At 39.5% G+C, this 15,970-nt stretch overlaps 1 protein-coding gene across 10 annotated transcripts in view; it reads right to left on the bottom strand.

Annotated features, from left to right (window-relative positions):
- The window catches only part of atp9b (ATPase phospholipid transporting 9B), a 47,334-nt gene extending 31,505 nt beyond the window's left edge, over positions 1-15,829 (bottom strand). For 4 of the 10 annotated variants that reach the window (XM_071500126.1, XM_071500118.1, XM_071500127.1 and 1 more), the window contains exons 1-9: positions 15,710-15,810; positions 11,022-11,195; positions 8,606-8,756; positions 7,444-7,557; positions 6,442-6,550; positions 5,682-5,740; positions 4,676-4,727; positions 2,712-2,806; positions 1,275-1,355 (exon numbers count right to left, since the gene is read on the bottom strand). In XM_071500126.1, coding sequence (XP_071356227.1) covers positions 1,275-1,355; positions 2,712-2,806; positions 4,676-4,727; positions 5,682-5,740; positions 6,442-6,550; positions 7,444-7,557; positions 8,606-8,756; positions 11,022-11,195; positions 15,710-15,789 — 915 coding nt within the window. In that variant the 5' untranslated portion in view covers positions 15,790-15,810. Of the gene's footprint in view, positions 1-1,274; positions 1,356-2,711; positions 2,807-4,675; positions 4,728-5,681; positions 5,741-6,441; positions 6,551-7,443; positions 7,558-8,605; positions 8,757-11,021; positions 11,196-14,750; positions 14,836-15,205; positions 15,278-15,709 lie in introns of all 10 variants that reach the window. The other 6 variants (XM_071500121.1, XM_071500120.1, XM_071500124.1 and 3 more) reach the window with 6 other exon arrangements.
- Between the last annotated feature and the right edge of the window lie 141 nt (positions 15,830-15,970).

A 15,970-nucleotide genomic window follows, 5' to 3' on the forward strand; every position in this document is an offset into this window, starting at 1 on the left:
TTTTTTTGCATATCGATCAGCCCTTATTTATAGTTAAGTCTCAAAAATAATATGGCAATGATATTGTTAATATTTGCTGTAAATCTGGCAAGTGGTATATCTTTTATTTGAGGACCAATGCTTTCAGCAGTGTGTGTAGTATACTGAGGTGGTGATTTCTGAGCTTGCACACTAAACTAAAAACTGCACAATGAAATAACTTATTCTGAAGTGAGAAGAAGTGAGGTAACTGAGCTCAGCTGAGACAGTATACACAGCCTGACTCTGCTGTGCCATTAATTTTCACAAGCACCTGACACAGTTGTGCAGACTGTAGCGATACAGTAGTCCTTTTATCAATACTCTGACTAGATTTGGCATGGTGATAGAGGCTCCTTTTAAAAACAGTATAGAGAGGGCACATAGATGAGATTTCAGTGATAAATAAGCCCCTGGGGAGCCTCCTGTTTCTCACCCTCCCCCCCGTTTTACCCGGCTCGCTTAAATAAAGTCAAATGCTGAAAATGGCATGAGTCAGGAGTGCAGAGTCAAGGCTCCAGTTTCAGCTCAAATAGCTTTCCTGATATGATAATTATGATACCTAAGCACCCACATCCTGTCAGTCCACTCAAAAATGGGAAGAGGTGCATGAAAAATAAATGGCAGTTTGCAGAATGCTTGACCGCTCTGACATTGGCATCATACTATCATGTTCATAACTGCAGAGGGTCTCAATAGAGACCACAGAAACAAAGCCACAATATCCGCCTGGAGAAAAAAAAAAAGGAAAAAAGAAACCCTCATACATAGGTAAGTTCATTTGCTGCGGATCTGTGGGAACCCATTTTTTTCCCATCCTGCTCAGACTAAAAGCACACGCTATGCAAAGGAAGGCCGCGGAGGATGAATGAGCGGAGGAAGTGCTCGCTCACTAAGCCTGGTGTGTGGCCAAGAGTGAAGACGGGCCACAAAGCCTCCCTTTGTACTGGAGCTCTCCTCTCTGTGGGGGCTGCGCTAATCTGCTATTAATAAAAAAAAAAAAAAAAAAAAATCACTGAGCAACAAGCAAGACGGGATGGAAGGAGCTGGAGCTGCGAGAACCTGCATGTGATGTAAGAGGCATGCCTGCTGGAGATAACAACGGGCCTGGATGGACACACAAGCTCTCATTGTTGCCACTTGTCAACATGTTGCAGTGATACACATCTTCTATGTCAATCCAGTTTCTATAGAAAAATCTGAATGTGTTTAAGATTTGTTTTACAGGTTATAAAAATGTCAACGGGCTGCTGTACCCTTGTGAAGTTCCCCTCGAAACTGTGGATGTCCAGCTGAGGCCTCTGGGCGTAGACGTAGGCGCTGATAGAGAAAAGGTCCTGAGACAGGGAGACAGGACACAAACAGAGGAGATAAACGTCTTCAGTCCTGATAAACTACTGTAAAGAATCATTCAACTAAATTACATTTTACCAAACAGGATTTCTTTCCTTCTGAGCAGAAAACACACATTTTAACAGTGTGGTGTGTCTGTGGTGGTCATCTTTTAGTATACTTTCACATTTGCAGTCTATATATTCATGCTCATTCAGCTGCTGCAGTAATTTTAAACCATTTAAACTATAAGTGTTAACCAAATGTGTTAAAGTATGTAAGTGTAGATGACCATGAACACCCCCCCACCCCCCCACCCCACCCCCACCCCCACCCCTCCCACCCCCCATAGTGGAACAAAATTGATTGTAAACATTAAATTATTCAGGCAGGCAGGCTGTGGCTCTGCAGCGACCAGGCGGCCCTCAGTCATGCTCAGATAGTGTTCTCCTGGTGAGAACATGGGCAGAGCGGTTAAAGAGGAGCAGGGAAGATTATTTTACTGAAACCCCAATGGAGAGTCGTGTTGCTCCAGCATTTTACAGACAAAGCCTCAGAGACCCTGAAGAATCTGACGCACTCAGAGAGAGCGCAATGAGGCTGATGGACATATACGACCCTGATAAAGTTTATACTGTAACTGTTGCTGGAGTTTCAATACACTCAAGCAAACTAGACTTTTTCAGTAGCTGAGAGTAGACACAGGAGTATAGTACATAGAAAGTAGCTTGATGGGTGGAATTGGTGCAGAAACTCTTTGCAAAACTGTCCTGAATAAATCAGTTGTTATTGAATATATAACTCAGTTATTACCTGGTCCTTGATTATTCACATTCATCAGACTCTGACTAATCTAAAAATAATCTAGTAAAATAATAATCTGGGGTCCTACGTTGGTGTTGTGCATCAAACTGATGAATTTTGACTCCCCATTCTGTGGTATAAAATTGCGCAATAACATGGTCACAACACATGGTAACAATAACATGGTAAACACTGGCTGAACAAAAAGACAACTCTTGCTATCTTCAGCTTTCTTGAAATCCAATCTGGATACCACGGCTCTTTCATCAAATGACTTGCTGAAATTTTAATTCTCTGATCAAATTAAGTGGCAACAAAAAAAAAAAAACATCAAATCAACTTAAATCTGAAGTGTTGAGTGTGGCCTCCAGTTAAAGGAAACTGTTGTCAGGTCCACACTGATCCTGCTGTCTGTCAGCAGTGATTAAGTTTCCATCACAGCACAGACAACTTCTTTTAATGAGCAGTGCTTTTAGTGATAACAGAATACTCATTCGCTCATTCACAGTCCATTCGTCTGTTACAAAGAGATTCATCACATTGTAATGTATCCATACCCCCACTGCTGGCAGTCGCTGTGTGCAGCCAACAGCAACTTTCAGTTTCCAGTCCGTTTCTCCGTCCAGCTGATCTGTTCTGATGAAACACGAACCTGAAAAAAGGACGAGGAAGCTGTTCAGGTTGTTGTGTCTGTTACGTCGTTTGTACTGCTCCTTCACTGTCACCATGTAGTACTGTACATTCCTGTACAGTCACCCATGCCATTTACCAAATACATATAATCTGATTCTTAACTAAGTGTCTCAGGTGTATCCAAGGGTAGACACCCATGTCCCCAGGCTTCCCTTAAATTAATATATGGTACCCTGATAAAGTACACTGTAGGACAAACATTGATTGTATACTTCATTCATTATTTGGCCAAAACCTGTTCATATTAAACTATATCACACTTATAAACAAAAATACATATAACTGTAGCTGAGTAGCAACAACTTTGGCCATAAATTAAAATTACAAGATAAATGTAAATGCTAAGATGAAGGCTAACAGTAGAGCTAGAAGGGGTGTCAGTGAACTGACTCATTAATGTCAGTTAAACAATAATATCTATCTAAAGTTTGCTTTAGATAGATATTATTGTTATTATTATTTAGCCTTAATGTAAGCCACTATAAGCTACGGCTCAGACCAAACTGAGGAAGGCTGTGGCAGGAAAACGCCTGAGTGCACTGAATTAATCAAGAGAGCATTTTATTGCTAATGAATTCAACTTTTCTTTTGTAACAGCAACACTATTTCCTTTTTTTTTTCAAAAACTAAGGACAAACCTTTTTGTGCTTCTATCACTATTTCAGACAGACAGTCGATGATTTTGCTTGATTTTATGAACATTTCAGTGAAATTCAGCAATAAATATTTGCATCTTTGTAAACTCTGGCATAGTGACCAGAATTTAAAGCACTTTTTAAAGGTTTAAATAATGTTGAGCCAAGAAATATGAGACTGTTTTCTTGTAATTAGAAGGAGCTAGTGTGGTTGAATAGGTTAAATACAGCATATAGATCTTAAATGTCTCACATCCTTGGGAGACACTGTAAACTACAGAATTAAAACACATTTACTGTGTAACAGTTATGTTACCATACTAAACTGGCATATGTCAAAGTGCATCCCTAACAGCGCCGTGCATTAATACAGAGCCTGTAGCACAGAGACCGTCGCCGTTGTGGACACGACAAGGTCCGATAAATGTTGAGCAGTCGTGACCTGCATTGATCTGAGGTAATATTACACATGAAACTGATGGATGAGAGCAACTATTTGACAGAGAGGGTAAAGGGCAGCTATAAACCATCCCTGGAGGGTTAACTATGATGGAAAACATTAACACAAGGAGGATGATTCATGCTTTCCTTCTGCTGCAATGGCACTTCAGCTCCTCACATAACACCGCTGCAATGTGTGTGTGTGTGAAAGACAAAGTATATGAGACTGTGTGTGTGAAAGAGTGTTTATGTATGTTTGTGTGTGTGTGTTAGAGGCATAAAGACATCAACAACTCCCCGCCAAGCATATTGACACATCAAAGATTGATGGAAATGATGTCCTCAGAACATTTCCTCCGGATGCCCCTCAGAAAAGAGCCCGGATCTCACGCAGCTCATTGATTAATTGGAATTTGCATCATCAGTCACTTGAACAATGTGACATAAATCATATGAATCACTGACTGTCCAGATCAGATGATGTCAAAAGCACAGGAAGTGTCGGGAAAAGTAACATTTCTCATCCAAATGATCTTGACACAGTTTGTTAACTGTCACAGGGCTTGTAAAGTTCACCTTTACAGCCCTGTATCATCATTATCTCTCCAGGAATTACTTAAATAATTACTGAATTAACAAATGTTTTTTTAAATATTTTCACCCTTTTAAAATCTTTTTTTTTTTTTAAATCCACAGTGGCAAATCCACTGTCCTGCTTCACACTGAACTACACAAATACTTTGCCTGCTCACCAGTTTTCTCTGACGTTCTCAGGAATATCATGTCTGCAGGAATCCTCTGGTTCTACAGAAAGAAAGAAAGAGAAAAAACAAAAAGAGTGCAAATGGAAGTGTGTTATTGAGCACTATGGCAAAAGCCCTGTGAATCTTCCTGAATAATTAAACAAGGTCAATACCTTGACCAGAGGGTGAAGGACAATCAGATTTTTAAAGTCTTTCAAATGCAGTAATGGAAATTTACTTTCCAGCAGCAGCTAGATTTCATGTTGGCTGAGCTGAAACCCAAGATCACAGGCTGAACAGGTGAGTGGGAGCTTCATAGTCTCAAAAGTGCGTCATCAGTCTCAGTCACAGCTACAGTATGACTGTATTTAACATTGTAGACTGTTATTTAAAACACAGATGTGTCATTCTGTCTATTCAACAACATCTTGTCAGCCACTGAAAAAGACGCCCTAAAATCATCGGGTTCTTCTTTAGGAGAACGTGTACCAATAAAAATCACATCAAGACAACAGCAGAATTATTATATTAAGTGGAGGAGGAAAATACTCTTCATATGAACTCAACATCGAGGAGCGAGTGAAGTAATGCAGTAGTAACTCTTATGTGACAAGTTTCTGCATTGCACCCATTCACTTTTTTGTGCTGCGTAACTCGCATTAGAATGAAGGAGTGCAGTCACATCACAATATTAGTAATGCACAGAGGTGAAGTTTAAAATACAGCCGCATTCAGATATAGTCTTTTCATGGCTCTTGATTAGGCTACCTGAAAATCAATGTAATAAATTCTAAACTGCCCACTTCATTCAACTTTTTGTTTTAAGTTATTATTGTGAAGTAAATGTTGATTGAAAGAAGAAAAAGACAGAAGGTAAAGAGGGAGACTGACAGAAACCGGGGTAAAACAAGAGTGAACCTGGATCCACATAAGCAGCTATTTACATAGAAATTCATATATGGGGTGGCAACAATTGTAGCAGGAAACTTTGGCCAAAGAAGGAAGAAGGTTTTACCTTCTCAACAATGATCAGGTCTCCAACTTGTATGTCTGAACTCTTCACTTGAATTTTACCTAAAGACAGGATGAAAAAAAAGCAAAATGTGAAAATCAACAGCAATGATAAAATAACTTCACGTTAAATTTAGACTCTTCATTTTTAAGATGTGCTGTGAGTTTTTAAACAGCAGTGATATAAAATGAAGGTATTGATTTCTGGCCTGAGAAAGTCACGCTGACTCTTAAAACCACAACCCACTTTCTGCTCTACTTTTTCTCTCACCTTCTAACAGATTGATTACCTCCAGCATGATAATGTAATACCCTTCTGTTTTCATCTCTGGTCTGAGGCTTAGACAAAAACAATGGCACAGAGGGTCACTCTCAATTATATTGCCTCAATATCCGCTACGACCCTCCTTCTTCTTCTACTGCGCTCACAAGCACACACGACTATGTACATACACATGAGCACATGAGCACACACGGGGTGTGAAAGCTGCATCCTCAGCCACAGTCACAAATATCACACAGGGGGATTTTACCACACAGATCTTAGATCATACAGTCTTGAGAGACTGAGAGAAAAAAAAATCAATGCAATGACAGTGAGAAGAATGACTTGAGTTACAAGTGTAGATCCAGTGGAGTGCTGTCTCTAAATTGCATCAGGAGCAGCTTGACTATGCACTGAAATATCCATTATCATAATGTCAGCAAACAGTCACTGGCACGAGGAGGAGAGTGGATAGATACATTTCAGTCCCCTCACTAACCTCTCACTGTGAGCTTGCTGTAGAGTTGGGAGTTCATCTCTTTGTCTCGCTGGTAGCGTCGCGCTTCATCCACAGCCTCTCGCACCACTGTAACGGCTAACACAAACCCCTGAGTAACAAAAGAGTGTTTTAAAAACACATTAATCACAGCACAATCATTTAGAAAGCTTCATTTATCCAAGTATAACAGTGTATTTTGTTAAATATCAACCAACGTTAGAGCAGGTTTTATCTGAAAACATTCTGAACCTTAAGTAGGACTACAATCATGGTTAATCACTGAAAAAAACATTGAGCTTATTCTTTAGTCAGTTTACAGCAACTCAAATTGTTTGTCTTCACCTCTTTCCCCAAGAAAAGTCTTGAACAGCTTGAGAATTAGTTCGACATCAAGCCAGTTTAAAATGGTTTAATTTCAACTGCCTCCATGGATGAAAAGATGAAGCTCGAAGTCTGTTAATATGTAGGTGATTTATTGGCTTTAGGGCTGCAACTAACAATTATTTTCTATATCAATTATCAATCAATTTCTCAATTTGCTGATTAATTGTTTAGTCCAGTAAGTGTCAAAATATTGCAAAAAAAATGCTCATCACAATTTCTCTGAGCCCAATGTGATGTCTTCAAATTACTTGTTTTGCCTGACCAACAGTCCCAAACACAAAGATTTTCAATCTGCAAAGATATAAAACAGAGAAAAGCTGCAAATCCTCACATTTGAAAATGGAAACAGAGAATGTTGCATTTTTTCATGAAAAATATTGAAATTATAACAGAAAATACTTCCCAATACATTTTCTGACAATCAACTAATCGATCAATCAACTAACTGTTTCAGCTCTAACTGGCTTTTGTTGCATATTTATATAAATGTTTGTGACAGTATTAAATAACAATAACAATGCCGATAAATGCACATGAACATTTGTCGTGTAATCCAGGGCAGACATCCTTTGAGAAGACCAAAATATTGAAAAAAAACAAAAACTGAAGTGCATTTACCAGAGGAGCCCAGTATGTGTACAGATATCCGATTTTCAGTGATGGCACAAACTGGGAGCAGGCCACCACCAGAAAGTAGAGATTGAGAAAGAACTTGAACTGCTGGTAGAGAACCTGAGAAGGACACAGGGATTCAGCGAGGTGAGTGAACATGTCACTGAGGCGAGTCAAAGACAGCTGCCAAAGAAGACACGGAGGATGCAACAAAAGCAACAACAAAGCAGGCAGGATGGGTTACTGTACGTGTTCCGAGGTGGAATAAGATACATGCTGATGCTGTTAACTTTACATTAACCTAATGGAAACTCTGACAGTTAGAGAACTTTTGTTTCAAATTGCATTCAGGGTCTGGATTTCATGTCAGGTACAATGTCGGTTGGTGCCTACACTTTGCAGAACAAACATAAAGTACAAGACAAACAGGACTGATAAGCACAACAATGAATGAACAAGCAAAACAGGCCAACTTTCTTAATTCACACGTACCAAAGCGCCACCTGTGACTTACTGAGGGCTCTTTGCTAATGGGCTCTCCATCAACAAGGAGCCTTTACTACTGTATTCATCTAAGGTCAAATTTTGAATAATGTTTGCAATAATGAGAGTCTAGTGTCTAGTCACAGATTATCAGAGACAATGGGATCAATGGACGATGCTCTACAGTTAATGAACCCTCTGACCTTTAGGGAAACATGCACACTGCTAAACTCAATTTGTGTGTATTTAATAATTCAAAGTGGAGGGAGAAAAATGGGGCCGTTTTGTTCACCGTCGATGAGAATATCTACGTCTCAAATAGACAGTTGACATTTTATGGCCTGGGCCAAAGGTGGGCCTCTTAATCATGGAACCACTTGGTTTTTAATAAGTAACTCTGATGGCTCCCGTATGTCCCCCCACAGTGTAAACCCTTAACTTAATGACAGAATAGTTAACAGTTAGATCGTGCTACTGTGCTTTACACACTGTTAACCTGTGAAACGATCAATGTAATTCACTGAAAGGATGAACTGTAGGGACTGTAAAAGTTAATAAGAGAGGGAACATCAACAAAAGCTGTAACTGCTGTGTTTGGAGCAAAGATCAGAGCTTAAAATCTGAATGTTGTTACATAACTTAACACAGGATACATGTCTGTGTTGTTCTCTGAAAGCTGACTCACCCCAGGCACAAAGGTGAAGATGTTGTACTTCTGGTTTTTGATGCCGTTTTTGGGGTACTTCTCTTCACATTTCTCCGGGCAGCCGAGCCAAACCGTCCTGGCCTTCAGCTCCTTCTTCCTCCGAAATACATGTGCCAGGCAGTCACAGCAGCTGAGAGAGGAAGACATCAATATAATCTTTGTGTTAAGACTTTAAACCAACCAAATGTTGCTTAATATATGGCAGTGTTTGGTTTGGTTGCCCACACAAGTGATTCCCAGTCCCAAACCCTGACCAGGGGCCACAAAATTAATTTGAGGGGTCATGAGATGATTAACTGGACAGGAAATAGAAAAAATATATCTGATTAACAAGGTCATTTTTATATTTCAGGATTCCCTCTAAAATTTGCCATTTTTCTAGTTAATTACAGCATAGCTGCTGCTTTTGTTACCTAAGAGCTCTACAAGAATTACAAACTGAAGTGGAAGAACACTGCACAAAAAAGCATTTTCAAATAATGAAATGCGTTTAGTTGATGTTATCATAAACATACCTACTATGTCTGAAAAATATACTGAATACACTGAATACTATGAAGCTAGTTTTCACATCAAATTTATGGCCCCACATTAAAAAGTTGAACTGTTTCTTCAACAGACTCTAAACAGAGCCTTTGAATGTGGCCACGGTCTTAATAAATATCAAGACTTCACATTTCAAAAGCCTCATTCCTCATTCATTTTCTCAGCTGTTAAATCAATTGTGGCCACTGAGCACCACAGCTGTGCCCTGCTACACCCTACAGTTATTTATATCCCCAGTCTTGTCAGTGTTAATTAGATCTTAAAGGCTTCTTTTGATATTGTTTTATAAAGAAGCCCTTTGCCTGATCTCTCTGGGAGGGAATTCCCTCGCTGATGCTGTGGGAGTCAGACACTTTCACAGCCAAATAACCCGGTAAACTTGAATGATTCTGTATGTATGCAGACAAACATACTGTGAGACATAAGATGATACATATTTATCCTTGTTTCCTTGTTAGTTTAACCTCATGCTGAACATTTCCAGCATGACAGCCTCGGCCCTTTCCTATAAAAAATAATATTAACGTGATGTTATCAAAACTCTAAGAAGAGATTAGAAGAGATAGATTGTAGATCGACATTTACTTTTTAAAAAGTATTTGACTTTGTATCAACCTGCTAATAACTACACTGGAGCTTATCTAGCATATCTGATATCAAATGCAAACAGCAGTGTAGTGTGGGGGTAAATTACAATGAGAGCAGCCTGATGTGAGCATGACCTAAACTGGCACCTGGGGGGGGGAAAGAGGGGAGAGTGTCAGTGTATACCGTCATGCTGATCGACTTGGCTTTTCCACTTTTTAAGCAAGTTGGCAAAACATAAAACTAAATAAATCAACTTTGGTAAAAACTCTTGTTTGTATTGGCCTCAACGTTCCCCGTCTCTGTGCGCACCGAGTCCAGATTCATAAGAGCGATTATTTGAGCAAATGAATGCTATTCAAATAATATGCCATTTGAACAGTCAGGGCTTATTCAGTGTGAATTATTTGTGTTTTATAATCCCACACTAAGCACACATAAAATTACTGGAAAGCATCAAACTGGTCAGCTGTGAAAAATCCGATTTGTTCATTAGTGGGGGGATGGGGAGGGGGGATCAATATGCAGCTTCAACTGGAGATGCACCACTGACAACACCGCAACCACACCGAAAACACAATGTTCTATGAAATTCCTCCATCAGTAAATGTTACTATTTGGGCACCGAAGTGCTGCGCAAACATTTGTTTATAAATGTGACACTTTATTGCTCTGGTATCAACAAACACTCCTCTCTTAGCCAGAAAGGAGCATCTTTAGAGGGCAAAACCTGTCAAATGAATCATTAGCTGGATAAACCAACCGGTTCTGTTTGACCTGAAAATCTTTTTGGACTGATGGTGCGCATCAAGGAACTCGACCAAAAATATGCCCTTATCCTCTCTTTTCACTTCACGCACAGCTACCGGTGCGTTTGAAATCCAAACTGATCATCACAAGCATACTTACTAACATTATACACTACACATGCATCTGCTGAATGACAAAACGCTGACAACTTTCAGAGTGGTTAAAGGTCCAAAGGGAAGTGCAATAACTGAACTGACTTTGCAGGGCTGCAGAGTCATTCATTTAAGATTAAAAGCAGCACACATCTGTGTACTTCTCACTGAGAAGACGTGACCAGGCAACCATCCTTGGACTGTTAACACCAATTTTACAGTAAAACTTGAACAGATACCCTGTGCCCTTAAAGCATAGAGATCTGTTACAAATAGGTTGCAGAGTGTAAATCTTACCGACTTACCGACGTAAGTTATTAAAAGAATAAATTAACAACAATAATTCAGTGGTGCACAAATACCTGCCACAGAGGACTTTCCACCCTCCGAGGAGGAACCACCCGAGGCCCCTCTGTCTCTGGTTGACTCTGGCCCGGGGCAGCGTCTGGTAGTCGCTCTCATCATTCTCAAAGCCTTCCTCCGACATCATCAGAGGCATCTCATCTAGGTTAGAGGGCTCATCTTCTAGAGAGTATCTGTGGGACAGAGTACAGTAACACATAAACAATCTGAGACTGGAAAAGCAACGTCTTATGCTGAGAGGGACCGACTATTTATTTTGGAAGTAGGACACTACTTGGAGTTAAATGGAGAAACTCATTCTGCTTTGTGAAAAAAAGATACTGATAAGTGTTTCCTTTTGAAAGAGAATTACTTTCCTTTTACTTTGAAATTCTTCTGACATTTAATCTACAATGATTCTAAATTATATATGTACAATATACAGGCTGTTTGACCAAAACCAGCTGAGCTGACCATAGAGCATCTTGGGAGCTGAATAGTTAGAACCCATGCCACCTAAAGACAACATCTACTGTTCAGTTCTGGCTGGGGACATGACTCTCCCCTCATTTCTTGTCCAATAAAAGGTGAAAAATGTTAAAAAATATATATCTTTTAAAATGGAAAAAAAAAGAATGAGAAATGCCCTTCATAGCATCTCCTGCTATAAAATACTTTTTGTTAATTAATGAATTAAGGAGCACACCAAAATTCTGTGTTAAGTATGTGAAGAAAACTATTTTATTACTGCTGAGTACATTTTACACTAAAACGTAAACAATCACATCTGATATATTTCAATACAACAACATTAAAGGAACTTCAAAACCAAACTACTGGTGTCACATTATAGTACATGCTACTGAGTGTGTCAAGTCTTCTGTCTGTCTACAATGCCTGACCAGCTCCATTACCACTTGCTGAATGAAAAAAATGAACAGGCTATTAGGGGACATTTTCTTTTCTAATCATATGACTTTTTATACTTAAGACATATGAGTCTTGTTTTTGTAAAGCCTGGAGTGAGAGTCTGAGGAGGTGGTGGCTGCAGGTGTGGAGACTCGCTGAATATTTGCTGATGAATGCTTTTGTGTTTTCTGCACTGAGGGCGTGAATTTGAAAAAGCTAAGGACTGATGTTAAAAATAACATCACAGTTTTTAATGTACAAAGACTTGTGTGAGAGCTGATTCAAGACACAAATGAAGCTTTTAATATCTGAACAACAGGCGTTTACACAGGTTGTAGATTTAGCACAAAACTAAATGAATATATCAATACTGGGCAAATACAGTGTTTCTCAAAGTTTAGTTATTTGTGGCGAAGAAATTTAACAACCAACACTTGAATGCTGAATGTTAAACATTTCTGCATTTAAACTCTGATCAAAACTGAATTTATTTGTTTCATTCACTTACGTGCAAATGAGTTATTCTGAGACCGTTTTTCAATCACTCTGCACTTTAAACTTCACTTCCAGACTTCCGAAAAGGAGGACAGAAATTATCTTTTGGGTGGAAGCAAATCTATTTGGGTATCATAACCAAAAAAAAAAATCTAAATTTGGAAAACTCTGGATTATAAACAGCCTGAAAGGTCAATCTGCTCTACACGAATGAGTGTCTTGTTCCTACATAAACATGGACATATGAACAAGCATAAAACTAGCAACAGGGGGATTATGAGCTTAAGATCTACCATGCACACTAGTTCTTGCTGATACGACCCTCCACAGCAGCTCAACATGCCAAAGCAAAACATGCAGAAGCTGGAACAGCCTGTCTGTTTCAGCTGAGAGCTGCTGCAACTTCACTGTAAGATTCAGAGAGATAATGATACTCCAGTGAGTGAGAGGACTTTCAGACCTCAAAAAAGTCAACTGTCATCTGTCCATGCACCCCGTGAGCCAGTGTGGACTCTGAAACACACAAAGCAAGGACCTGCACCGCTATCATCCAGGCCAGTACAGAACGGTTTGTGGATTCCCAGTTCTTTAAGTATCTCACAACATCATGTGATACTATATGTCTCCAAATATCTACATTTATTAATATAATTTACATATTTTTAAGTTTCACACCATTTGGAACAAAACTCAATCCCAAATCTGAAGTGCTAGACATAAGACAGACCCTGCTACTGCTACACATTGAATTATGTAAGTTTGCTTTCACATCTGAGTCACTGCCCACTTCTCTTATTTTGTCAGCAACTCAAACAGTGAAATGAATGATGAAGATTCTGAGAAAAGGTTTTAACAAAGTATGATTTTCATAACATTGTTAAATTCCTGAAAAAAATCACAGTCAAATTTTCATTTCCTCCTTTGTTTAATGAATCAAAGTAGATCAAAATTCTGTTTTAAATGTTAAAAGATCATTTAAAATCCTTTAATTCTAAATCTGGACCATTAAATCCTCCATCTTATTTAGGAAGCTGTCTTCAAATCATGCAACATATCAGACACCTATGTTCTTTCTGCCAACAAGATGCAGATTATACAGACAGCTCCGTCACTGACTCTTGAATTGCCCCGAGCATATCCACCACCAAAGTAATGGATTTCACTTTGCTCTATTCTAACATTTATTTCTGCTAGTCTAAAACGAAGAAGTAACCAAAAGCAAGGTTGTCTTAATGCTGTTGCCATGTAAGCCTAAAATATTTCCTTGACTATCGGAAAGACAGTGAGCAACAGAAAGAGGGGAAAAGGTTTTTTTTTTGTTTTTTTTTTTTACAGACACGCTGGGTCTCAAGACAGATCAAAGGCAAACTGACAAGTCTGCAAAGAAAGCATAGATCTATACCTAAATACGGGAGGAAAGTCTGCACAATGAGTAGAAATTTTTCAAAAGACTTAAGGGATTACACAACTTAAATAGTCAAAAAGCAGTGTGGGGTTGTGTAAATACTGAGTAATGTTGACTTGTTAGATTTGGCTCTAAACCTGTAAATCAACTCTTTAGGTTTTGACCTCAGCAACCACTGTTTTTGGGGCAATGTACGAATCACCAGCAACCACCGACTTTTGTTTATTATGTTTTGTTTGCAAACTGTTGGAAGTTGCCAACAAGATACATTAAAAGCCCCAGTGTTTCTTGCTTTGGAACTCCTACATCTGATTACATAATAATTCAACTGTTAATCCAGTGAAAACGTGGCTTGGTTTGTAAAAAGGTTTGCTGGCTCTCCGGTGCAGCGCACACGCACACACACACACACACACACACACACACACACACACACAGACACAGACACAGACACACAGACACACACACACTTGTGTCAATGGAAAAGCTCCATCTGTGATTTTTACCAGCTTCAGGACCACTGCTCTGTATATGCAGTCTGACCTCCACAATGAGGCCATACAAGTTAATCACAGGGCCCAATAATCTGTCATGAATTTCATTAATGAGACATGGGAACATGGGAAGGGAATACAAACTGGCAGAGATGTCCCTTTTACAATCTACATTAAATTTGATTTTGACAGAGAGGAGATAAACATTGTCACAACTCAAAAAGAGCTGCTTATATACAAAATCAACTGTGGAAGATAGGAAGTTTAAAAAAAAAAGTTCTTAGGATTTATTGGCTTAATAATTAGCTTAATTAGCCAATGGCCTACAGACTAACATGACCAGAGCAGAGCATAGGACTCCAGCACTAACAAATGAGACCAGCTGATCAACACACACTGCAGCACTTTGCAAAACTTCAATCAGCAGTGGAGGGTGCAGAAATTACCTCAGTCAACAGTCTGTTTTATTTCAAAAGCTCTGTGCCTGTAGTCTCTGTAGCAGCATTTCTACAGAGAGGCTGTTCTCCACTGCTGGAGATAGAAATGTTAGCAACATCATCACAGCAGCGCATGTTTTCAAGTTAATACATTTAACCTAGTTAAATAAATTTGCATACTCTGACACACCATGTTTCTGTTAGTCAGACCCCACTCAGGACCAGTTAACTGTCAGTTATGTTTCATTATATAAATAATTTATTTTCCCCCCTTTCTTTCTTTCTTTATTGAATCAAGAATAGATTCTGAACCGCACTGTGTCACCAAGAATGAAAATCGTGGTCAAATCGTGATTCCCACCCCTACTCGTAAACATATTTGGGGTGGGTGTCTAATTAAACAGATTTACTTATATTATTGTAAAAGCAATAACAGCCCAAGTTGTCACTAGGTCTTAAAGTACCTGATCATGCGCCTACTTCATTTCCTGTCCAGTCCTCACCTTTAGGGCTTTATTAGCTCATCCTCGTCCAGTCTGAAAAATGAACAAACTGTTGAGTGATGACTACAGTGAGCAACAACACTTTTATAACATGTGACGAACTAACACAGGGAAGCCGTCATGTGACTTTAAATTAAATGCCAGTGCGGTGGTCAACAAAGATATGTCACTAACCTACGCTAACGTACACCGGGAGCTTGACAGGCTGGTTGTATTTGACTAGTAAAGGTAGAGTAAACATTACAGCTTTAGGAATAGTTGTGTGGGGAAAGGAAGGAGCTGTCAAAGGAGAAAATGCGAAGGAGCTGACAAGCAGCAGTGCTAGCAAAACAAGCTATCAGCCACAATCCCAACACAGACACGGAGCCCAGGAGCAAGCGAGGCGGCCGAGTGTAAACATTCCTGACAAACGGCTGCTTTCTTCGGTACGTGGCCGAAGAAACAGCCCAGCCGGCCCCTCCATACCTTGAACGTCTGGCCGAGTTGTAATACGGGTTTCTCTTCGAGTTCTTCCGCACCGGATTTAACGGGATGCTGTCAGCCATCTTGGCTGGGCAGTACACATCCTGACGTCACACTGAAAAGACGTTAGGATTTATGCTGCATTCACTTGCTGTGAAAAAATGTCGAAACTGTGAAACTCACAGACATAGAGGCGTGATGTGTTGTCAGGTTTAAGGTTCGAGAGCACAGAGAGGGTATTTTCCATTCTTACCCCGTCAAATA

Source organism: Trachinotus anak, unplaced genomic scaffold, assembly GCF_046630095.1.
Source record: "Trachinotus anak isolate AG129_WGS33_773 ecotype Australia unplaced genomic scaffold, CSIRO_AGI_Tana_v1 ptg000016l, whole genome shotgun sequence".
NCBI classification, from domain to species: domain Eukaryota; kingdom Metazoa; phylum Chordata; class Actinopteri; order Carangiformes; family Carangidae; genus Trachinotus; species Trachinotus anak.